The sequence below is a fragment of the Dendropsophus ebraccatus genome, chromosome 1 (genome assembly GCF_027789765.1).
Source record: "Dendropsophus ebraccatus isolate aDenEbr1 chromosome 1, aDenEbr1.pat, whole genome shotgun sequence".
Taxonomy (NCBI): Eukaryota; Metazoa; Chordata; class Amphibia; order Anura; family Hylidae; genus Dendropsophus; species Dendropsophus ebraccatus.
The window spans coordinates 24581176-24607242 of NC_091454.1; the positions used below are offsets into that span (position 1 = coordinate 24581176).

Here is a 26067-nt window from a genome sequence, read left to right on the forward strand (position 1 = left end):
GGGCTCTGGCCAAAAATTAAAGGCTTAGTCCCTCTTCATAATTGTTTTGTTCCCTTAATGCCTATGAAATTAAAACAAAAGCGACTCTGCAATAGACCTCAATTAAAACTTTCTTTTGCAGACTATGCATCTCCATGGCAACAGACAACAAACTCTGTAGTCAGATCCCAAAGTCATATTTTCTTCTCTCTCTCTCTCTCTCCTCTACTTATAGCTATCTTATCAAACTCATATAACAAAAAAGGAGAGGACTGCACGACTGAAGAACAACACTACATGACACTCATTTTTTTTCTGTTACAAATCATACACATATGCTATGTTCACACTAAGTTTAAAAAACTGAAAAAGACGTCCGTTTTTTGCCACGATTTAATGGACTTCAATGCAATGCCTTGAAGTCAATGGAATGATGAATGTCCAACGCACACAGTGAATTAAATAACGTACGCTGTCTGCGCGAATGACAAAATAATGATTATGACAATTATTTCCGGACGTCTTTTGCAAACACCGGACGTTATTTTTTAGTTGTTCACAGTTTTTCTTTTTTCACCGTCCTATCACTGTTTTTCCTATTAAATTCAATGGACTTTTCAATTAAAAGATACACCCAAAGGCCAATGAGTCCATCTAAACTAGAATAATCTACCAACAGCCGTCATTGCACGGGCGGCCATGCAGCGAAGTGATGGACGTTGTTTTTTCTTTTCAAAAATGGAAAGGAAAAATCATGGTGGGAACTTAGCCATAATCTGTGTAGAAGCTGTAATAGCTAAATGAAAGTAAATTTTTAATCAAGACCTATTACAAAGTGGCTTTAGTTTTAAATTATAATGTATAAAAAAATTGCAAAAGGTGGACACAGCCTTCAAATGAGATAAATGAATAAGACCGATGTCATAATGTACAACTCGCTGCCAAACAAGGGTTTGGATTTCTCCACCATCTATAGTTACAGCTACAGGACATCTGGAAAAAGAAAAAGATATATATATATATATATATATATATATATTTTATATATATTTTATATATATATAAAAACATAAAATATATACACCATTTGGGCACACACCAAGTGACTAGGGGTATGAAATACAGAACCATAAATTGTAGTGCCATGCGGTCCTAACATACAGGCCCCATGCAACACTCTAATGTTACTGCGACATCATCACCGCATCACAGCCCTGGAGCACAATCACATTGCTGTAATATTAAGTTTAAAGTCGGAAAAGTGCACCAATTTTTGTTAAATACATGGACATGCTCTTACATTCATGTAAAGTATCATTTTTAACTTTAAAACATAAAAAAACTAAACAGGAATTAAAATGATACATTTAAACATATTAAGTTCCAGGAGTCCATGTGACTATTGGAGTATTTTATACAACATATAGTATAATCATTCAGGGTAAAGAATAATTTACATAACTTTAGAAAACATGGACTGCTTTTTTTCCTCCTCCAAATAGCGCCCCTCTCGTCTGTAGGCCATGTCTGGTACTGCAGCTCTACACCATACACCTGAATGTAACTGAACCGCAACACCAAACAGAATCCATGGATATGAGCAGAATAAAATGCAGCCCCTTTTTCTTTGTACAGCTTTAAACAATGAGCGTAGAAACATTGTTACTACTAACCGTAGAATAAACACACTAGAAAAAAAAAATTTGAAAAACTCATTCTGTTTACTGTAAATTTTGGCACAAAATATCCTCTACAATTATACCCTTTTTCCAATAACACTAAAGGATCATGAGGAAAGGAAACATCCCACTATTACAAATTTAAAGGAGTTTTATGGAGTTACAAAACATGGAAGTGTTCTTCTAGAACAGCGCCTCTCTTGTTTGAAGGCTGCACATGGTATTGCAGCTCAGTCTTATTCTAGAATTACTCTAAGAATTACTCTTTTTTATCACATATAACCCCTTTAAGTGGGTGTTCGAACACTTTTACTAGAATATGAACACTATTAATGACAGAGTTCTCCATGCCTAGTGACCAGGTTCATGAATAATTTAATGTGAGGTATCCCCCAAGTGAATGGCTGATGGCTGGCAATCTAGTAAAACACTAATATTCCAGTCAGCTTCTCTAGTCATAGACTCTGTGAATGACCCACACGTGTGGTTTCACAACAGAAGAAAGCTCCATGCAGTGCAAGTAACTGGCACAACATAATAGTAAGTGGTTATATAATAGTAAGTTCCATGCTGCCCGAACGACTATCTATGAATCACACTTGATAGCTGAGACGGTTCAGAGTATTTCATCTGGGAGGTCTGCTGGCCCTGACTGACAGATCTCTCTATGTGCAAAAAGGGAGAGAGCTGTCAATCAGGGACAAAAGACCGCCCCAATGACTCAGAACTCATGGTTTGGGCAGCATGAAACAAGTGACAGTTTCCCTTTTAAAAAAACAACAAAAAAAACAACCCCCCTTCCCTCCAGGGATGTGCATAACACGAGTATTGCCAATCACTCAGCATTTGAATACCAGTATCTAAAGACCTTAGAGGCAGCCCTATGACTGTATCCATGTTTCCCAGGACCTCCTAAGGCGCCATCCTACTTCTTCAGCCACCAGTATTCAAAAGCTGAGCAATCTGACTCGAGCATGTTCAATATCGCTAATAAGGTCTTAAAGGGATACTCCAGTGAATTTTTTTTTTTTTTTTTCCAAATCAACTAGTGTCAGGAAGTTATACAGATCTGCAAATTACTTTCAGTACTTATTAGCTTCTGTATGTCCTGCAGGAAGTGGTGTATTCTTTCCAGCCTAACACTGAGCTCTTTGCTAAAATATGCAAGGAGACAAAGCAAAGCAACGTTTTGTCTTTTATAAAGCTTTTGACAGCTCTTTGCTGCCACCTCTGTCTGTATCAGGAACTGTCCAGAGCAGGAAAGGTTTTCTATGGAGATTGCCTGCTCTGGACAGTTCCTGACATGGACAGATGTGGCAGCAGAGAGCACTGTGTCCGACTGGAAAGATTACATCACTTCCTGCAGGGCATGCAGCAGCTGATAAGTACTGGAAGATTTGAGATTTTTTTTTTTTTTTTTAAATAGAAGTAAATTACAAATCTATATAACTTTCTGACACCAGTTTACCTAAAAGGAAAAAAATTATCAGTCAGAGTACCACTTTAACAAAGAGGTACTTCACACCTGGGACGCCCCTTGTATTTAGCAAGGATGAAGGGCAATTTTTAATTTGTATGTAACACTACATAGCATCTGCAGGAGAGATTTATGGCCGCCCGCAGCTTCCCCTACTGTCAGCTGATCATTAGGGTTATAGTAGCTGGACCCTTAGCGATCAGTGAATTGTCAGGGCCAGGATCCTTTACAGAGTAAAGTTTTCTTTGACCCCAAAGAAAATATTCTACGCAAATTGAATTATGTCTACTGACTCTCTATCAGTTAAGGAAAGGATTCTTTACAATCGAGCGGTATCAAGCTAAAGAATGCCTTCTTATTAGATGTAACACTAAGATGCCAATATAAGAAACACAACCTAGGACAATACAATAATGCACCAATAAATTATTCATCATTACAAATATCCCTTTTTTTTGGGGATACTATTGGCAGTTTTCAGAACTTTGGGGTTGGAAAGCGACAGGAGCACAATACACCTACCATCCAGGGATAGAACAATCCTCGTACTAAATCGGACATGGTTGAGGTTTTCACCACAAAAGTAGCACGTTTGGCAGCTAAAATAAATACATTCGTAAACACAGAGATGTTGTAAGAGCATAAATATACAGAGAACATTCCGGATAGAGGATTCTTCTCCTCTAGGTGCTGAGCTTGGTGCCTCATTGCACGGCGTAAATAGTGGCGTTGACGTGCCCGCCGCTGGACTGCGGCACAATGAGTTCCCATAGGGTGACGTACGTCCCCAGAACAAACCCCAAGAAGCCCACAAGACTGATGAGAACGTCCTTGGCTATGACCCAACGACTAAGACCTTCTGTGTAGTAAGTGGCTATTTCCAGGAGAGGTGGGATAATGAGAGCCAGGGCACTGCTGCTGACCGATCCCACCAGGGAGATGACCAGATCCAGGCGAGGAATGAGGATTGCCAAGATACCTAGTGAGAAAAACAAAAAAAAAATGTGATGATTTCTACCATGTCTGGACTAAACATGACAGTACTTTTATTACTATTACAGTGCTTGGCTACCATCTTGAAAGTGGACCTGTTAACAGCAGTGAAGAATAGAGCTTTAACTCTTATTGCAATCTGTCACTCCAGCACTGAGTTATAAGATTTACAAATTTTATGCAAATTTAGATGACAAAGCACACAAGGTGTTCCCTTAGGGATGCAAAAGCCCAGCAACGTTTGGCCCCTTCTCTCTTAACTAACACCCCTATGCCTTTATGTAAACACCCACTCTCTTTAGATTGACTGCTGTACTTTTGCAGCCTAGGGAACACCCCATGGGTTTTATAGTCTAATATGCATAAAATATCTCAGCACTGGAGCGACGGATTAAAATAAGAGTGATATCTCCTGATTCAAGGTAAGACGCTCAATTTGCTGCCTTCACTTTAGGCAGCAAAAAAACTGCTGACAGGTTTTTAGCAGATATGGACTGTATGATAAAGTCTGACATATAATGTTCAACTAAGGGAAGGTGGATTGTGATTTGTCATTTAAAGGGATCATTCACACATTTATAAGCATTGGCTCTGCAAAAGCTTTTAACTTCACAGCTAGTATACCTATTAGTTAAACAGTCACAACGATTTCTTACTGCTAGCGTTATTTTATAAGCACGATCCCAGCTGGTCCTGCTGTTAGTCCAGCGACTGTTGGTCTGACTACCCAGATCCTACAGAGTCTATTGTGTGGACCAAAGGCCACTTTCTCTATGTATGCCCAATATAATTTGCATAGCTATGCATAGAGAAAGCAACAGGTTGATGGTTTCCGGGAAATCCAGAATTTGTTCAACACCGCAAAATTAACAAAGAGCTAAAAATGCTAAATTAAAAAAAAAAAAAGGTGAAAAAAAAAAGAAATAAAAAAGCAATTCAATCAGTAACAATAAAAATGAAAAGAAAAAAAACAAACAGTAAATGCACAATACAAAAAAGAAAAAAAAAAGATGAAAACAAGGTCTCTGGCCTCTCATAATCTAAAAGTTCCATTGGGAGTCAGCAAGTAATCAAGTGAAGTGGATTACCAGGTAATGCAGGTGGATAGGAAAATCCTGTCAGTACCTAATGGATAAAAGGCCTCTGCGGTCACTGCCCGGACAAGTCACCGGAGACAGATCGCTATGAGAAGAAGACTTTTTATAATCAAGCTCTGCTGACTGCAATCAGTTAATGTAGAAAGAAGAAGACGGCACGAATCATTGCCGATGCGGTATTATGGACGTTCGGGCCTTCTCTACCTATTACTGTGATGGCTTCGTACTACAGTATACAGACAGTGAGTGGGGTCTTAAGTGATTATATTGCCACCAAAGGACATGTAGTGATGATACGTCTAGAAAGTGATGGCATCTACCAAGTGCTGCTCTACCCCTCTGTCTAGGGTTTTGTAGCTCTAGAAGAGGTATACACAGCATAGGATTTATGGTATTGTGTTATTACAACAGACGTACATGGCCACCTTTAAAGGGGTTGTCCAGCGAAAATCTTTTTCTTCCAAATTTACTGGTGTCAGAAAGTTATATAGATTTAAAAATCTCAAGTCTTCCCCAGCTTCTGTGTGTCCTGCAGGAAATGTTTTTTTTTTCAGTCTGACACTGTTTTCTGCTGCCACCTCTGTCCATATCAGGAACTGTCCAGAGCAGCAGCAAATCCCCATAGAAAACCCCTCCTGCACTGGACAGTTCCTGACATGGACAGAGATGTCAGCAGAGAGCATTGTGTCAGAGTGGAGAGAATACACCACTTCCTGCAGGACATACAGCAGCTGATAAGTACAGGGAAGACTTGAGATTTTTAAATAGAATTAAATTATAAATCTATATAAATTTCTGAAACTAGTTGATATGAACAAAAAAGATTTTCGCTGGATAACCCCTTTGAATGGTATACTTCGGTAAGACATGAATGTCCAGACAGCAACTGATCAGAAGGAGTCAAGAGAAGTCAGCATTCTCCTGGCTGTTATGTGAACGAGACAGCCACATAATGTATGTCTATGGAGCCCTCCCTCTCACATAGAGAAAGAGCTTGGAGAAAGAGGTACCGCTCCTGATCACTTGCAGTCTCTGAAAACTACCCCAACCGGTAAAAACTTTAGATAAGTCCCTGTGACTTGTCCCTATATGCATTATTGGCTCTCCGCAGTCTGGTGTATCTAAATACAGGGGTATGAGAAGAACCCTTCCACTAATAAAATATTAGGCCCTACAACTTCAAGTGGCAAATACTTCCTCATGTGCTGAAATAAGAATCTCAATCTTCGAATGATTCGACAAAACAATTAAAGTGTCGCTGTCCTTTAAAAAATGTTTGCAGAAATCAATAGTACAGGCGATTTTTAGAAACTTTGTAATTGGGTTTATTAGCTGAAAAATGCATTTTTATCATGAAAAAACAGTTTGAAGCTCTCCCCCCTGTCTTCATGGTTTTCTATGGAGAGGGGAGGGATTGAGGGAGATGAGGCACCAAAGCAGGACAACAAAGAGTTAATTTACAGCTACATCTCCAGAATATCTCCTCTTAAGTCAGCACTGACCTCTCTGACCTCTGAATATCAGCTTTCATACAGCTCCCACTGTGTAATCCTTTGTTCTCTGTTGGCAACTAATCTCCCTCCTCCCCCCTCCCCTCTCCATAGAACAGACAGGGGCACGTCTGATGTAAACAAGACGCAATTTCCTGATAATGAGCAGTGGATGAGAGAGGAGGGGGGGGGGGGAGATCTAGGGAAAGTCTTTTTGAATGCAGATAATGGCATATTTGCCTAATAAACCCAATTACAAAGTTTCTTAAAATCGCCTGTACTATTAATTTCTGCAAAAAAAAAATAAAAAAATAGTGACACTTTAAACTTTTTTCTAAAATAGAGGAGCGCAATTAGAGCATGCTTGAGTCAAACTATTTAACCTTTGACTCCCAGGGGCTGAAGAAGTTAGACGCAGCCCTCGGAGTCCTGGAAAACATTGATACAGCCTATGGCCCACCCATCTATGATTGTCCAGGATACTCAGGGGTGGGTCTTTTTGTCAAATAGCAACGCCACCAAATGCAGCATGCAGTCTCTGTTACACCACCACGTGTGCTATTATCTTCACTAAATGAATACCAGCAGCCCTATCTAGTGTGTAGGGTCGTAACCTCTATTTCTCATCTGATTACTAAACATGAAGATCGGTAATAGGGTCCAGCACCCAGACAGACATAGTAATTGGTCCTGTAATGTAATATTTGGCAGCTCCCAAATCTTGGCAATTTGATATGGGCACTGCCTTTTTTTACCTTTTCTATATTCCTTTGTGAAAACATCAATTATTAAAAGATGTATATAGAGAGAGATCACCGGCACTACTCCTTAACTGCACGATATGTGAATAAAGAAGAATTTTGCAACGTATGGGTGAGTGCCCTCATCTCCTTTCTATTTAATTGGACTGTTTCAATTATTAAAAGGTCCTACTCCAACAAGCAGGAGAGACAAAAAAGATTTAACAATTCACAGAGAAGCATCTACTGGATCCACTGTCACAAATACTCAGCTATGTACTTCCTTTAAAGGGGTATTCTGGTGGGGGGAAAAAATCAAATCATCTGGAGTCAGAATTAATTTACAAACTGTATATACCTTTCTATTTAAAAATCTCAATGTCCTGCAGGAAGTGGTGTATTCTTTCCAGTCTGACACAGTGCTCTCTGCTGCCACCTCTGTCCATGTCAGGAACTGTCCACAGCAGGAGAGGTTTTCTATGGGGATTTGCTACTGCTCTGGACAGTTCCTGACACAGACAGAGGTAGAGGACTGTGTAAGACTGGAAATACACCACTTCCTGCAGGACATACAGCATCTGATAAGTACTGGTAGGTTTGAGATTTATAGAAGTCATTAACAAATCTATATAACTTTCAGACACCAGTTGTTGTTGTTTTTTTTTTTTTACCAGAGTACCCCTTTAGGATAGCTGATTAGTTGAGACAACACAGGACAAGTTCGAACCAGTAAATGCTTACGTAAAATCTGAAAACTACTTTTTTTCACTAGAGTACCCCTTTAACAAAGCCTGTCACCTCACCTACACATACTAACTTTGAATGCATAGGCACCTTTAAAAAGATACTATTTTCCTCTTAAAAGATCATTTTCCTCTTAAATGACACTATGGAGGAGATTTATCAAACATGGTGTAAAGTGAAACTGGCTCAGTCGCCCCTAGCAACCAATCAGATTCCACCTTTCATTTTCCAAAGAGTCTGTGAGGAATGAAAGGTGGAATCTGATTGGTTGCTAGGGGCAACTGGGCCAGTTTCACTTTACACCATGTTTGATAAATCTCCCACTATGAATCCACCCCCTCCAGACGTAAAACTATACATGCAGCACTAGGAACACGTTTATAGGGCACCAGTGTTCTTTCTAAAGGTCCCGATACACTTTAGACCAGGGATGGGGAACCTTTGGCCCTCCAGCTGTTGCAAAACTACAATTCCCATCATGCCTGGACAGCCTTTGGCTGTCCAGGCATGATGGGAATTGTAGCTTTGCAACAGCTGAAGGGCTGAAGGTTCCCCATCCCTGCTTTAGACTATAGTCCCCTTTGTTCAGAAAGAGATAAGCTACAGTGAGAGCACTCTGGCTGCGGCTTACCCCTCCTCATAAAACATACAGGAATGCTTAGCCGTGCCGAACAATCCTGTGTATGGGAGGCCACGGGACAGGTGGGAGATAAAAACGAGAAAACAACCCACAACGGCTGAACGATTGTTCAGCCATCAGTTATCGAAGGTGTATGTGGACCATTACAAAAACATGGACCACTACAAAAACATGGCCACTTTCTTCCAGAGACAGCCCCACTCTTGTCTCCAGCTTGGGCGGGGTTTGTTGCTCAGTTCCACTGAAGTGAATGGAGCTTAATTGCAAACCGCACCTGAACTGGACACAAGAGTCGTGTTGTCTCTGAAAGAAAGTGGCCATGTTTTTGTAGCACTGGATAACCCCTTTAAGAGAAGTCATCGGGTAACCTTGGCAGAAGCTTTGTCAGCCCACAAACATGTAGGCTTAGGTGATTGCCATTAGCAGCAGATATAGCATACAGCGACTAAGGCCTCTGAGTGATTAAGGGGGCTAAATCTATCTTTAACCACAATGATCTACAATTCGGGATATACAAGGGTGGTATTACACGGGACGATTATCGTTATAAAAAAAAATTAAAAAAATCGCTACATCGTTTAGATTTGAGCGATAATCGTTTAGTGTAATAGAAGACAACGATTAAACGACCAATGAGAAATCGTTGGTTGTTTGATAGAATTTGGACCTATTTTTATCGTCGATCGTTTGCAAATCGTTGGCATGTAATAAGACGTCGTTCGACCGTTCGCAGTAGTGACGACAGGACGACCACAAGAACGATCATAAGTAACGATCATCGTTCCGTGTAATTGGGTAAACGATTTCAAGTTTTTCGCCATAGCGGTCGTTTATCGTTAATTTCCAAAAAATCGCTTCTTGGAATAGTAATTGTTTGGTGCTTGGGTCCCCGCCTCCAGGTGACATCTTACGGATCGTATTAAGGATTCCTGGAGGGAAGAACAACCCCTTTAAGTAATTAACAAACCTGCTCAATCTACATTTTCTGTGCCCCTAGCAACCAATCAGATTCCACCTTTCATTTTCCAAAGAGCCGGTGAGGAATGAAAAGTGGAATCTGATTGGTTGCTAGGGGCAACTGAGCCAGTTTCACTTTACACCATGTTTGATAAATCTACCCCATAGTGTAAAGTGAAACTGGCTCAGTTGCCCCTAGCAACCAATCAGATTCCACCTTTCATTTTCCAAAGAGTCTGTGAGGAATGAAAGATGGAATCTGATTGGTTGCTAGGGGCAACTGAGCCAGTTTCACTTTACACCATGTTTGATAAATCTCCCCCTAAATGTTTGGTTCAGAGTCTCCTGTATTATATCAGCATTGTATATAATAATATATATGGAAGAAACCCTGGTTGCCCCACCTACAAATCCACTCGTTATGTATTATTGTGGGTTTCATCCATCAGCCCAAAAAATAATATTTTTTTTTTACATTTTTTTCCCCAAGTGTTAAAATATGGACGTTTACTTTGAATCTGCGGGCTGATTTCTCAAAGTTATAAAGCGTAGCGTCAGGCGTTTCACCTTCTATAGGTGAAGCTTCGGATTCCCACTCGGTAAACGTCTGCGCTAAACTGCAATATCAAGATTAATGTGAAGCCTGAGCTGAAATGGAGAACTGTCCAAAAAGCAAAGTGGAAGGGGAAAAGGGAGAGTGCGGTATTAATCAATACAATAATGGAAGACTCGCTCTATGGGAAGTGACAAGGCGAGCGGCAAGGAGAGCAACTTGTGGTGCTCGCATCTAATTTACACATCAACTCTGACAGCCTCATAATGGGATTAAGTGAAATTCTGACACCACAAAGAGGTTACGGCTGGAGGTTCAGAGGTCTGAGGGATTCGCCGGAATTGCTCTATACAGCCAATACAATAATTCATAGTGCATCAAATGGAAATTTCACCTAGGCAATGTCCTTCAGGGGTGGTTTGCCTAGCATCTAGAAAGTATCGACAAATATTTAGCAGAGTGCATGGAGTTGGCCTCGTAGCGGGGAACATGGCTGACAGGCGGCTAATGAGGAATAATGCAGGATCGGCTGAAAACTCATTTAAGGGAATCTTTCACCTGAAGTGTCTTCTCCTTCTGGGAACAATGGGTGACAACCAACTCCTGTATGGCGGCATATGTAGACTGGCTCTTTGGAGGTCTGAGAAAGCTTGTAGAAGGAGCACTGGGTGTCACAATCTAACATTTTCCCCCTTATATTTTACTTAACCCTTTCACGACCAATGCCCAGGTCATTTTAGGACATCAGCTTATGGGATCATAATGATCCCATAAGCTGATGTTCCTATCTCTGCCACCTGTCCTCTGTCCCCTGCCACTGTTACAATCTTGTAACAGCAGCAGGGGAGAGAGGAGAGGGGGCGGAGCTCACAGGCACGCACCCAGCCTTCCCTCCCTCCCCCTGCCAGCCTCCGTAGCCAGGAAACCGGAAGCCTGAGGCTTCTGGTTTCCATGGCTACCATTGGGGCTCTGCGATCACTTTGCAAAGTCCCGATGGACAGCGGATAGAGAATTCTCCCTCTGTAAAGGTAGAATTCTCTGTCAGAAGCCCCATAGGTGCTGCGGTCATGCTGACCGCAGTATCTATAGGATTAACTCTCAGCACCAGAGCGCGGCTCCGATGCTGAGAGTGGTGGCGGGTCTCCGGCTATCACTGATAGCCGTGACCCGCCGCAGATGACACAGGCGCAGCTCCTGCGCTTGTGTTATCCTACAGAGTAAACTAACGTCTCTGCAGCATCAGGCATAGGCTGCAGCGACATTAATTTACTGCCCAGCGGCGGGAGAGGGTTAAAGGGAACCAATCACTTAAAAAACGCCTGTAACACTATGGGAATGTGCTGTAGCAGCACCCAGCACACTTCCCAAACATGCTTCTACACCCCCCGTCCCTGGAATGTACAACCTGAAAACTTACTTTACAAACTTGATGCCCTGTATGTAAATTTCCCCCAAGTAGTCACGGTGGGCGGTGAACTGCAGCAAGTAGTCACGGTCCCCTGGGTGTTCCGGAGCGGTTATCACGCCCCTCTGGGCGTGATTAGCCTGCATAATTGTGGCGACGTCACCGAGAGGCGCGCTGTCCCTAACGTCAGCACGCCTACGTTCTTGCTGTGCCGCTCATGCGCAGTACAGCGGGTCCGGTCTGCGCCGTATTGCGCAGGTGCAGAAAGCCTCAAACTCATTGCTGGAGATCCGGCAATGAGCTCGAGGCTATTTTGCACCTGCACAGTACGGCGCAGACCCGACCCGCTGTATTGCGCATGAGCGGCACAGCAAGAACGTAGGCGTGCTGACATTAGGGACAGCGCGCCTCTCGGTGATGTCGCCTCAATTATGCAGGCTAATCACGCCCAGAGGGGCGTGATAACCGCTCCGGAACACCCAGGGGACCGTGACTACTTGCTGCAGCTCACCGCCCACCGTGACTACTTGGGGGAAATTTACATACAGGGCATCAAGTTTGTAAAGTAAGTTTTCAGGTTGTACATTCCAGGGACGGAGGGTGTAAAAGCATGTTTGGGAAGTGTGCTGGGTGCTGCTACAGCACATTCCCATAGCGTCCATAACGGATTTGAACGATAATCGATTAGTGTAATCGCAGACAACAATTAAACCACTAACGAGAAATCTTTGGTCTTTTATTACAATTTGGACCTATTTTTATCGTTGATCATTCGCATGTAATAAGAGGTCGTTCGCAGTAGCGGCGAACGCAGTGGCAACGACACGACGAACTCAATAAGGAGTATAAGTAATGATCATCGTTCCGTGTAATTGGGTGAAAGATTTAAGATCGTTCGCCATAGCGGTCATTTGAGTTTGTTTATCGTAAAAAAAAATCGATTCGTGTAATAGTACCCTTACACAGAAATGAGCCAGAGGGTACAAAGCCAAAAATAGACTGGAGGGAATGATAAAAAGGAAAATATAGGTAAATATGCACACCGCCCCCCCCCAAAAAAAAAAAAACTGAAAATGTACATCTTTGTAAATTAGACTGGGTTCACACTACGTTTTTGCAATCTTTTTTTATCCGATTTTTGCAAAAAAACGAATAGAAAAAAATGGATGCATGTGTGTGGATCTGTCTTTTTTTAACGGATACAAAAATGAGGTCGACTACGTTTTTGTACGTTTTGTACGTTTAAAAAAACAGATTATTTTTTTTTTTTTTAATAATGGAATTCAATGGAAAAACATATCAAAACGGATGCACAACCATGCATCCGTTTTTTGCAAATAAACGGATAAAAAAAGCGGATTTCAAAAACAGTGTGAACCCAGCCCAATACTTTTACGATGATCTAATAAGGAAAAAAAAAATCTATTCAGTTTGCAAGTACAGTGTATGTCCAAAAATAAGACCTAGCTTAAATTTTGCAGAGGGGAAAATATATACAGTATGGGGAAACAACTACAGAAGGTTGGAGGAGGTATACAGTATAGGGAAGTAAGGGAAACTTACAGTATAGGAGCCTAACTACAGTGGGACATACATTATGGTGGCTAACTACCACATTGATAGGGGCCATAGTGTAGTTAGACCTACCTTGAAAATAAGACCTACCTCTTATTTAAACCCTATAAGATTAAACTTGATGAAGTAGTAGGGGACAGGAAAATGGGGGTATGGCTGCAGGATCAGTCTTTATTTGTATAGGGCTTAGTTGTATATGTGAGGTAGCAGAACTCTGTATAGATGCTGGAGACAAGAAAATGTTGAAATCCAATCTGCCCGACAGAGATGTCAGCAGAGAGCACTGTGTCAGACTGAAAAGAAAACATTTTCTGCAGGACATACAGCAGCTGATAAGTACTGGAAGACTTCAGATTTTTAAATAAAAGTAAATTACAAATCTATATAACTCTCTGACACCAGTTAAATTGAAGGAAAAAGATTTTTGCTGGACAACCCCTTTAAAAAAAAAGGATTTCCCTTGTAGTCAGTGACCCCCGGTGACTATGGGTTCTAAGAATATGGAATATTTCCCTTCAAGGGAAAAAGCTATTATGAAAAAAAAAATGTATTTTAGACAACAAAATTCCTATAAATGTTTATATTTATTTTAGAGGAATCTTATTCCAGAATTGACTTTTAAATTTGTTTCAGCTTGAAATTCAGAGGTTCTCATCCTACGGACCAAGTAATAAGTAAGTACAATGGACTGGAGGATGCAGCCGCGACCTGTGCCCCTACGGACGAGCAAAGAGGGAAGAGTAAAGTAGTACCATGCCTCCTCCATGGTGAAATAGATTTCCATTAATTCCATAGAAACTCCTATGGGAATCTCCAGCTCCAGTGCATCAATCAGAAAGCTTTTCATATGTGTCTCCTCCATTATCTAAACACAGGACTTGTCACTCTATGAATATACAAGACCCGAAGACATACAGGGAAAAGCTGCATATTTTAGGTCATGTTAACCCACTGTGGTGTAGCAAGGCCTGTTCTCATGCTATAGGGGGCCACAAACATTTCTGACAAATAAGATCTGCTGTCGGCCGCACAATTTGGTTAGATACAAATCTAACCATGTAATAGGATCTGTATTGCATTGTACAGGAAACCATTTAATTGAATGGTTGGTGTGTAATGCATTATTATACCTGTGGTGGCGCTGTAGGGAGACTGAACACTTACTACTAAGTTCCCTCTTACAGATGATCGCTGGAGATCTCAGTAGGAAGACACTTTGTAATCAGCTTAAGGGTTATTTCCATCTCAACTAACATAGTTATACTTGTAGGACTCGTCAAGTATTACAGTATTATGTTGTCTTCTCTGACCGGACAATACCCAATCGCGTTAGTAAATGCTATTGAAGGGGTACTTCAGGCAAACATGAAAAAACAGGGAGGGCAGGGGGAACATAATTATTAAAGGGGTTGGCCACTTTATAGTAAAATAGGTCAGTGTACAGTATTAGTAAGTGCACTGTGAGCTTCCTGTGTACCTCTGTGAGCTTCCTGTGTACCTCATAAAGCTAAAATCAGACTCCCCTCCTCCAGGCTGTACTGCCCTGCTCTGTAGCAAATCTGTCCATAAGATGGCCGACATGAAGGAGCATGTGACCATGCCACACCTCCAGTGTCCATCACTGATCCTGTATATGTCTATTGAGGACACAGGGGGTGGGGCATGGTCACATGCTCCTCCATGTCAGCCATCTTATGGACAGAAACAGCACAGAGCAGGACAACACAGCCTGGAGGAGGGGAGTCTGATATTAGCTCTATGAGGCACACAGGGAGCTGCTGTCAGTATATACAGTGAGTACACTTACTAATACTGTACACTATACTATTTTACTATACAGTGGAGCAGTGAAGCCGTGATGACACAGGAGCCGGAAGATAAAGGTCCCATTAGGCAAAGCGATTTTTAACGATGGTAAATCGATAAACGATGGTAAATGGGATCTACCTGAAATCGTTCACCATATTACACAGAACCATAGTCATTAGTTACGATTGTTACTACGATCGTTTATGATCCATCTGATCCCAGCAATGTGGAATTACACTAAACGATTAATGCCGATTTTAGGTTCGGCTCAAAAGATGTGATCAACGACACACAATCGATTTTTCGATGAATACCTGCATTTACATGGAACGATTATCGTTTAAATTAGAACGATATAACTATTTCTCACATGTTAATCGTCCAATGTTATAGGGCCCTAACTGTGAGCAGTGGCACTCCGGGGGGGGGGGGGGGGAGGGGGGTTGGAAGGGTAATAATCACCTAAATATTATGGTCCCACCCCCCTGCCCTCCGAGGCTTTATCTTATATTTGCCCGGACTAACCCTAAGGGGAAAATGTAATGGTGCATCAACTATGCAGGGTAGGGAGGAGGTATGTATACTGCAGCTCAGCACAGCCTTTATAACACTTGATCCTGGAACGAAAACATGATTTTATAAGTGCAACCAGCCATCAGCTATCAGACAGGTATACTATTTTTTCTCTCTATCAGCTATCTGCCCATGTCGGAGTATGATATAGACCTGACAGATCCCCTGTTCTATGGCACTCCCAGAGCAAAAGCATTAAGCCCAGTATACAAAGCTGTTCGATGGCGGCAACTGGAGACGTCTCTAATTCGCTCATTCTCTTGCATTTCACACACAGCACAAAAAGGCGTAAAATATTCATAGGTTTCCCCCACTCCATTAAAAAAGGGGTTGACCTGTCAAATAATATCATTCTATGCTTCTGCATGGACGCTTTTGGTGGGTGCTCATAGGGTTGGCCTGACATGCTGAAAGCTCACCAGGAAAACTAGGGCGAGACCGCTGCTATTAGGTCTGGAAAAGAAAAGTCAGAAAAGTGAAGTCAGGAGGAAGCCCTGCAAGTCATAGCCAAGTGGGGGAAGTGAAGCGTTACATGCCGGATCCAGAGGGTAAAGGACACAGCATGGCCGTCATACACAGGAACATGGAGTAGATTATGGCTTTCTTTATAGAACATGCATTAGTCCTGCCATGACAGTGAACCCTGTATGTCTAAGTATTACACAGACCGCCATGTAGTTATATAGATGTATAGAAAACTGAATTTCCCCTGTAGCGGAAAAATCAGTCAATAGTAACTAACCAGCAGATGGAGGACGAGAGCCCCAAAACAGCTGTGTCTTCCTTTTGCAGGAGACTCTGGTTTGGCTACTATGTCTTTAACCCCTTAAAGTGTAACTATAATTTCAGGTGACTTTTCCGGATAAGCTGTCCTGTGTATGTATATGAGGAGAAGGACTATATCTGACCATTCTATCACTAGAATATGACATGGTTCCCCCTGTTACAACCCTGCAAACTCCATCCCTGTGTCTGCTTTCCATATGCTCAGCTCTAGTGTGGATGCAGACTAGCCCCTGTGCTGCCTCCTATACAGGGCCGCTTTAACCTAGGTGCATATGGTGCACGTGCACCGGGCCCCCTAGTTCAGATCACGTGACAGGGGCCCCCCGGCTGAGGAGAGCAGTGAAGGGGAAGGAGCTGAAGACACAAGTGTCGGCGCTCTGTGACACCTGTAGCAGTGCGGGGCTGGTGGTGGTCGGGAAGGAGGAGGACTGTAGCTGCTTCCTGTGAGACAGAGTGACCGGGTCTTAAAGGGAAGCAGCTACAGCTACAGGCTGCACTCCATGCTCTGCTGGCCCTGTCTGCGGGGGAGCCCAGGAGGCAGTGCCCACTTCACAAGCATCCAGCCTCTCCCCAGGCAGAGTGTGTGGAGGCTGGGGAGCAGCGCCTGCACCATGGATGTAAGTAGTAGCCAGGTGGGGGGAGGGGGGGAATTGAAGCTGGGGGCCCACTGACAGAGGATTTGCCCACTGGACCTGTCCGGAGTATGTCCCGATAAGCCCCGCCCCTGGTATCAAGCCCCGCCCCCGGCACAGACCACAGGTGGTATTTTAACACTTACTGCCATTCAGAAGTCACCCAGCTTTCCTGCATCTTATATTGTTGTATGACTGAGGCCACCCAGCTTTCCCAGGATCTTAGTCTTAGTATGATGGGGGGTCACAAGATCTTACAGACTAGAAGGTCTGAGTCAGTCCTCCTCCTAGTCTGTAAACTCCTATGTCCCCAGTCCTCCTCCTAGTCTGTAAGCTCCTGTGCCCCCCCCCAGTCCTCCTCCTAGTCTGTAAGCTCCTATGTCCCCCCCCCCCAGTCCTCCTCCTAGTGTGTAAGCTCCTATGTCCCCAGTCCTCCTCCTAGTCTGTAAGCTCCTGTGCCCCCAGTCCTCCTCCTAGTCTGTAAGCTCCTGTGTCCCCCCAGTCCTCCTAGTCTGTAAGCTCCTGTGTCCCCCCCCAGTCCTCCTAGTCTGTAAGCTCCTGTGTCCCCCCCAGTCCTCCTAGTCTGTAAGCTCCTGTGTCCCCCCCAGTCCTCCTAGTCTGTAAGCTCCTGTGTCCCCCCAGTCCTCCTCCTAGTCTGTAAGCTCCTATGTCCCCAGTCCTCCTCCTAGTCTGTAAGCTCCTGTGTCCCCCCCAGTCCTCCTAGTCTGTAAGCTCCTGTGTCCCCCCCCAGTCCTCCTAGTCTGTAAGCTCCTGTGTCCCCCAGTCCTCCTAGTCTGTAAGCTCCTGTGTCCCCCCAGTCCTCCTAGTCTGTAAGCTCCTGTGTCCCCCCAGTCCTCCTAGTCTGTAAGCTCCTGTGCCCCCCAGTCCTCCTAGTCTGTAAGCTCCTGTGTCCCCCCAGTCCTCCTAGTCTGTAAACTCCTGTGTCCCCCCAGTCCTCCTAGTCTGTAAGCTCCTGTGTCCCCCCCAGTCCTCCTAGTCTGTAAACTCCTGTGTCCCCTCAGTCCTCCTCCTAGTCTGTAAGCTCCTGTGCCCCCCAGTCCTCCTCCTAGTCTGTAAGCTCCTGTGTCCCCCCCAGTCCTCCTCCTAGTCTGTAAGCTCCTGTGTCCCCCCCAGTCCTCCTCCTAGTCTGTAAGCTCCTGTGCCCCCCAGTCCTCCTAGTCTGTAAGCTCCTGTGTCCCCCCAGTCCTCCTTCTAGTCTGTAAGCTCCTATGTCCCCAGTCCTCCTCCTAGTCTGTAAGCTCCTGTGTCCCCCCCAGTCCTCCTCCTAGTCTGTAAGCTCCTGTGCCCCCCAGTCCTCCTCCTAGTCTGTAAGCTCCTGTGTCCCCCCAGTCCTCCTCCTAGTCTGTAAACTCCTGTGCCCCCCCCCCAGTCCTCCTAGTCTGTAAGCTCCTGTGTCCCCCCCAGTCCTCCTAGTCTGTAAGCTCCTATGTCCCCCCCAGTCCTCCTAGTCTGTAAGCTCCTGTGGCCCCCCAGTCCTCCTAGTCTGTAAGCTCCTGTGTCCCCCCAGTCCTCCTAGTCTGTAAGCTCCTGTGTCCTCCAGTCCTCCTAGTCTGTAAGCTCCTGTGCCCCCCCAGTCCTCCTAGTCTGTAAGCTCCTGTGTCCCCCCCAGTCCTCCTAGTCTGTAAGCTCCTGTGTCCCCCCAGTCCTCCTAGTCTGTAAACTCCTGTGTCCCCCCAGTCCTCCTCCTAGTCTGTAAGCTCCTGTGCCCCCCCCGTCCTCCTAGTCTGTAAGCTCCTGTGTCCCCCCAGTCCTCCTCCTAGTCTGTAAGCTCCCATACCCCCCCCAGTCCTCCTCTTAGTCTGTAAGCTCCTGTGTCCCCCAGTCCTCCTCCTAGTCTGTAAGCTCCTGTCCCCCCCCAGTCCTCCTCCTAGTCTGTAAACTCCTGTGCCCCCCAGTCCTTCTCCTAGTCTGTAAGCTCCTGTCCCCCCCCCAGTCCTCCTCCTAGTCTGTAAGCTCCTGTCCCCCCCCAGTCCTCCTCCTAGTCTGTAAACTCCTGTGTCCCCCCCAGTCCTCCTCCTAGTCTGTAAGCTCCCATACCCCCCCCAGTCCTCCTCCTAGTCTGTAAGCTCCTGTGCCCCCAGTCCTCCTCCTAGTCTGTAAGCTCCTGTGCCCCCCCAGTCCTCCTAGTCTGTAAGCTCCTGTCCCCCCAGTCCTCCTCCCAGTCTGTAAGCTCCTGTGTCCCCCCAGTCCTCCTAGTCTGTAAGTTCCTGTGCCCCCCCCAGTCCTCCTAGTCTGTAAGCTCCTGTGCCCCCCCCAGTCCTCCTAGTCTGTAAGCTCCTGTCCCCCCAGTCCTCCTCCCAGTCTGTAAGCTCCTGTGTCCCCAGTCCTCCTCCTACAGACTAGGAGGAGGACTGGGGGGACACAAGAGCTTACACACCCATGCTCCCTACAGTGGGAACCTTTTATAGCCAGAAACTGTTCCAGTGGTGATATTAGGTCTGTACGTGCCCCCACTAGCTTCACTCTCCATTATTCATAAAGATTTAGGGGTATTGTACCTGACATAGCAATGCTCCCCGACCATACTCCCTTTTTATAACTTGTCATAAAACCTGATGCACTGAGTATAATGCACCAGTGATAATACCTGATAAATATAATTCAGTTAAGCTTTATAAGGAGAGGGGGCCCACTCTTGAGGTCTGTGCACTGGGCCCACCAGTGTATTAAAACGGCCCTGCTCCTATACACTATATAGAACTAGAGCCTGCAACCCTACTTCACTGTAGAAACCTTCAGATCAGCACTGAGAAGCTGAACAGTCTAATATGTGAATCCAGTGTTTTCTCTGGCCAGAAAGTCTCCACATTGCACAGACTGTTTCCCATTTTTTTCAGCTCACTCATCCCCATGGCCCCTCCCCCCTCTATAGGTTATAATGGACAGTGCAAACTTGTCTTTAGGCTGCATTCACATGTTCAGTGATTTTCCCGGTCCGTGATTGTGGTCCAGAAGCTACCTCCGTGATCCGTGCAAAACAGTCCGTTTTTGATCCGTTTTGCATCTGTGTCAGTTTTTTTCACGGATCTGTTTTACAGCATTTTAAATTACATTGTTTTTCACGGATGAACACTGATGTGACATCCGTGTACATCCGTGAAAAACACGGATCTCCTTAATTTCTAATTTCCGTGCTTCCGTTCCAAGTTATGACATGTCCTATTTTTAAACGGAACAGATGACGGATCCGTGAAATCACAATCACGGAACGTCTGAATAGCCCAATAGAAAGCAATGGGCTGTAAAAATGTCCGTGCGCACGGATCCGTGAGCACGGACAACTTCCCGGAACGTGTGAATGCAGCCTAACTCTGATTCTCTCTACTTGTAGATGGAGCTCACCAGTTTTTAGTGGTAAATTTTCTTTAAAAACAACAACATTACAATACAGCAATACCTTATTTTGTATAGTTTCTATTATGTTTTACAATGAAAAATAAATTTCTCATCCATGTGTTTTTTTTTTTTTGTAGATTGAACTTCTTGTGGCATGTAAGGGTACCAAATCATCCATTCTGGCTTTGGATAGATAGAATTTTTTTTAGGGTAGTTTTTTTCATGGGGATGAGGTATATTTCATAATTTTTTTTTTTTTTTAGTCCTGCAAGCTATTTTCTAATTGCTTATACAGTACACTTCAATACTACAGTATTGCAGTGTACTGTTAAATTGGTAATCTACAAGTATAACCGTGAATTGCCAGTATTGCCTGCGGGTTGTAATAGTAAATTTTACATTGGAGGTCGTTTGCAAGTACAACCAACTATCAGGCAACCATATAAACGCAGCAGGAGCTACTGACTACAGCATTTAGCGGATTCAATGACTGACACTGTAGTAATCTCTGATGGCGAGTGTCAGCTAGCAGTATATGAAGTGGGCTCGGCACCAATCTGCTATACCTGTTTGGTGGATGTCACCAAGTACTTACAGTTACCTATAAGTGCCACTAGGGGCAGTGTACTTTCTTCTAGAGGAGAAATAATTTGAATAGCTTTTTTTCCCAGGGTGCATTGCTCTATACCAGCCGGCTCTCCCTAAGGAAAACAGGCACCTTCCAAAAAACTCCCCTCTGCTGATTTCAATGTGGAGAGTTGCTTTAAACAGAATAGCCATTCATTTATACAGGACACATTTTAATGTTTTAAGTGAAAATCCAAACTTACATGTGATACAAACTAACGCTGCCCTCACGGAGAGATTGACCAACAGGACCCAGCGTTCATCTACTCGAGAGGTGGCTGAGGGGACAATGATCTCTGCAGCCACATAGAACTGCAGGGCAAAGGTGATAAATATTCCAAAGGAGTACAGCAACTTCACTGACTGATATAACCTGCAAAAGAGAGATCGGAGATGGTGACCATCATTGTGCAGCATTCAGAATTTTCTGCCAGTACAGGCCGGAAAAGAATGAATGGCATGATACAAAACATTATTATGGAAGTTCTTGACAGCCTTCCCCAGTAAGAGAAGGCATATCCCAGCAATACATGGCATCACTTTGTGTGCCATGAGTGAAGGTCCTTCCACACCTTCAGATTTTTGGCCGTATACTTGCAAGATCGGCGCTCATTTGCAGTGCCTTTATAGCACAATCACCCGACATGCATGCCTTGCATCGTCTGTGCAGCCATGGAAACTGACAGCACATATATGCATATGTGCTGTCAGTTTCCAGATCAGACAGGCAGTGCATACTTACCTTCTAAGCTGCTGTATGATCTGGTATCCTGCTCTCCCGTTCTGCTCTCTGGCTGATGTGGTGTCTTTAAGCCGCCCCACCTCCTCTGGCTGTCAATCAATCATTCTGCAGATACAGCGGCGGCCAAAGCTGTACAGGAGAGCCGGACACCGGGATGCTGGATCACACAGCAGAGCACTAGGTAAGTATGCACTGCTTGTGTGCTCTGGAAACTGACAACACTTTTGCTATTGGCTGCACATCTCCTGTTTACACAGGGAGATGGGTGTCCGATAGCCCTAAATTTTAAAGCAGGCTTATAAGATGCGATCAGCCGAGGATTGAGTACTTCCCTGCTCCTCCGCTGTGACTTTTACATGGGCCGATTATCCCCCGAAGGAGCCTTTCTAGCCCGCATATCAGGCCCTAAACCTTTAAATCTGTTCTTAATTTTCTTCATATCTTTATTAAAGACGACCAGCCTAGAACCGAGGGGCAGCTTAATCGTGTCAAACCCAACTTACCAGCAATTGGGCAAGTTCAGCGTTATGCTGGGCTGGATTTCTGAGCCAAATCGCAAATAGCCGAGTGTCCCCATGCTGATGTAGAGAATGGTCACAAATCCCATACCGACATACAACACAACCGGAAACTGGTGAGGGATCTTCATCTTATTCTCCAAGGGCAAGACCTGAAAAAACATAAAAGGAAAAAGCATGAAATAATGTTATAAAATAAAGTAATGCTATGGGAATTGCACTGCATACCATGGCTGCTGCAGAACCTCTTAACCAATGATTAACTGGTTACATGTGATGTAAAATATACACCTTACAGGGTTTCAATGAACAACAGATGCAAGTACACAGCATACATTTTTTATATGGCCGAGGAATCACACATATGATCAGGTCGTATAGTAAATTATATAAAGTCGTTCATATATCACTACACAGAGTAAACCACCATGCTGTCCTGTCAGCTCTCTGCTCCAGGGCCAGTGAACTATCAATTTTGGGATTGGGGGTAATTAACAAACAATTAGCTTTGTTGTACAGATTACTAAATACCTATATATGTTTAGGCCTGTAATGCCTGGAGGGCCGCCCTTATTACACATACATTCACTACAGACCTGGCAATTCTCAGGATCGCAGACATTAACCTATCTAACCCCCAATTATAAGTCCTGTCCAGAGATCAATGATCATCACATTACTATATCAGCCTAAACAGACAAGGAACAAATGTCTAATGATTTGTAAGGCCAGATTCTCCTCAGGCAATCAAAAGGCAAAATGATATAAAATTTATATATATATATATATATATATATATATATATATATATATATATATATATACACACACACACATACTGCGCTGTCAGTTCACACAATGGATCGTGCGGCTCCAGACATGTAAGTTTCTCGCGGCGCCGCTAGGGATCCCGGCCGGAGTGTAAACTATGTGTATAAACTCCTTCTGGGATTCCATAGATGGCAACGTAATGTATATTTTCGTATTAAACCAGCAACAGACGAACTTTTACGAAAATATATGTTGTGTGAACATAGCCTAATATTATATAAGGATGTGACGTGTCATCCTGGTGGCATTATGTCCATATGGTGAACAGGGATAGTCTAGTAATATTACAAAGAAGACATATGGCGTTTAAATCAGATACAGTGTAAAGCATGGCGGAGGGATCAAAACCCCACGGACAGCTGATCAGACAGGGGGAGAGTCTTGCACTACTATACTGTTACTGCAATTACTGATCATAGTTGTGGCTCAATAGAGAATGGTAGAAATAGCAGTAGAAAACACATAGGGGGAGATTTATCAAACATGGTGTAAAGTGAAACTGGCTCAGTTGCCCCTTGCAACCAATCAGATTCCACCTTTCATTCCTCACAGACTCTTTGGAAAATGAAAGGTGGAATCTGATTTGTTGCTAAGGGACAACTGAGCCAGTTTCACTTTACACCATGTTTGATAAATCTTCCCCATAGTAGATGAGCATTAGTAAAGTCAGCCATACAATAACACGTTCAGCCAACAGCTTTCTCTACGGATCCCCCCCATATGTGTTCAGAGGAGGGGGAGTGGGGAGGGGTCACCAGCTGCCAGACTCCTCTTCTCTAGAACATAAGAGCTGGGTAGTTGATATCCAATGCTCCTCTCCCCCCACATCTGTTGGCTGAGAATCAGGAGGTCCCCATACCCATTTGAGGGTCAGCTGGTCCCATAGATGCAATGGGTTTGTCTACAGGGGTTCAAGAAGCCCCATTCATAGGAAAAGAACACGGACTAATTTGACAAGAAATGCCGAATGTATGATGAGCATCAAACCCACAAAATGTGAACTTAGCCCAAGCCTACTTTCACGTTGCAGCATTCTGATCAGTACTTTACATCAGTATTTGTAAGCATAAAAAGTAGTAGAATCTCCGACATGCATGTTAAGGCTGCGTTCACACTACGTATATTTCAGTCAGTATTGCAACCAAAACCATGAGTGGATTAAAAACACAGAAAGGATCTGTCCACACAATGGTGAAATTGAGTGGATGGCCGCCATATAACGGTAAATAACGGCCATTATTTCAATATAACAGCCGTTGTTTTAAAATAACAGCAAATATTTGCCATTAAATGTCGGCCATCCACTCAATATCACCATTGTGTGAACAGAGCCTTTCTGTGTTTTTAATCCTCCTGGTTTTGGTTGCAATACTGACTGAAATATACGTAGTGTGAACGCAGCCTAAAGGGGTTGTTCAATGAAAAAAATTTTCTTTAAAGAGGATGTACCATCAGGTACATCCGCTTTAATCTGACCTACGGATAGAACGGCGCTGTCACAGGGAAGCAGCTGCAGCGGTCTGTTTTTGGAACCGCGACCTGGTTCCCATGTACGGCGCCGTTCTATACCCGGGTCCCGGGCGGTTGCTGAAGCACAGGAGGTGGGCCGGCCCGCCCCCACTGGGAGGGAATTCCCTCCCCTCTATGACGCGGCTTCTTTAGAATCAATGGAGCCACGTCATAGAGGGGAGGGAATTCCCCTCCCACTGGGGGCAGGCCGGCCCACCTCCTGTGCTTCAGCACCGGCCCTGGACCCGTACACGGGAACCGGGCCGCAGTGCCAAAAACGGAACGCGGCACCGGCTTCCCCATGACGGCGCCGTTCGATCCATGGGTCAGATTAAAGAGCATGTACCTGATGGTACATCCTCTTTAAATCAACTGGCTCCAGAAAGTGTCAAGTGTAATTTACTTTCTTTTAAAAAAAAACAAATAAAAAATCTCAAATCTTCCAGTACTTATCGGCTGCTGTATGTCCTGCAGGAAATTGTATTCTTTTCAGGAGAAGTTTTCTATGGGGAATGGGGATTTGCTACTGCTCTGGACAGTTCCTGACATAAACAGAGGTGGCAGCAGAGAGCACTGTGTCAGACTAGAAAGAATAAACCACTTCCTGCAGGACACCCAGCAGCTAATATGTACTGGAAGACTGGAGATTACAAAATAAAAATTATAAATCTCTGGCACTTGATGGGACCAGTTGATCTGAAAGAATTTTGTTTTTTTCGTGAACTACCCCTTTAAGCTCACTTACTGAGCCTTTTACATGGCTGCATGGACATTGTTAGCGATGTCTGTACAGCCCTTGTGCATCAGTATATAGAAAATAATAAAGAGGATGTTTACCTCTCCCTCCCTCCCCCGTGTCCTACTGCCTTGTCTCTGAGTCCCCCACTAACTGCAGCTGCCAACACTTCCGAAGACAATCACGTCACCGGAGTGGCAGCCTGCGGCGCCAATAACTGACCAAGAAAGGGCAGTGCCGCAGCCTGTGATTGGCTGAGCAGGCTGTCACTGAAAAGACAGGTTTGTTTGTGGAAGTGTTAGAGGCGGCTGTAGTCAGCAGGGGACCCAGAAACAAGGCAGGAGGACACCAGGGGAGTGTGGAGAGGTAGCCATCACATCTTTATAGACCGATGGTGAATACCCCTTTAAAGCAAGGGCTGCACTGACATCGCTAGTGATGTCCGTGCAGCCCTGCCCATACAATTATCAAGCTTTATAGGAGGAACAACACAACACACTGGGGAACACAAGTCAGAGGAACCGGTGGGCCTAGTGCATGCTAAAGCTATAGTAAACTTAAAGGGGGACTTCCAGTGTGTGTATATATATGTGTGTGTGTATATATACACACACACAC

The 26067-nt window shown here is 44.1% G+C and overlaps 1 protein-coding gene across 3 annotated transcripts in view; it reads right to left on the bottom strand.

Moving 5' to 3' along the window:
* Positions 1-1332: 1332 nt before the first annotated feature.
* Positions 1333-26067, bottom strand: part of LOC138790351 (proton-coupled amino acid transporter 1-like) — a 62444-nt gene continuing 37709 nt past the window's right edge. For all 3 annotated transcript variants that reach the window (XM_069969109.1, XM_069969108.1, XM_069969110.1), the window contains exons 9-11: positions 22359-22525; positions 21317-21486; positions 1333-4114 (exon numbers count right to left, since the gene is read on the bottom strand). In XM_069969109.1, coding sequence (XP_069825210.1) covers positions 3840-4114; positions 21317-21486; positions 22359-22525 — 612 coding nt within the window. In that variant the 3' untranslated portion in view covers positions 1333-3839. The remainder of the gene's footprint in view (positions 4115-21316; positions 21487-22358; positions 22526-26067) is intronic.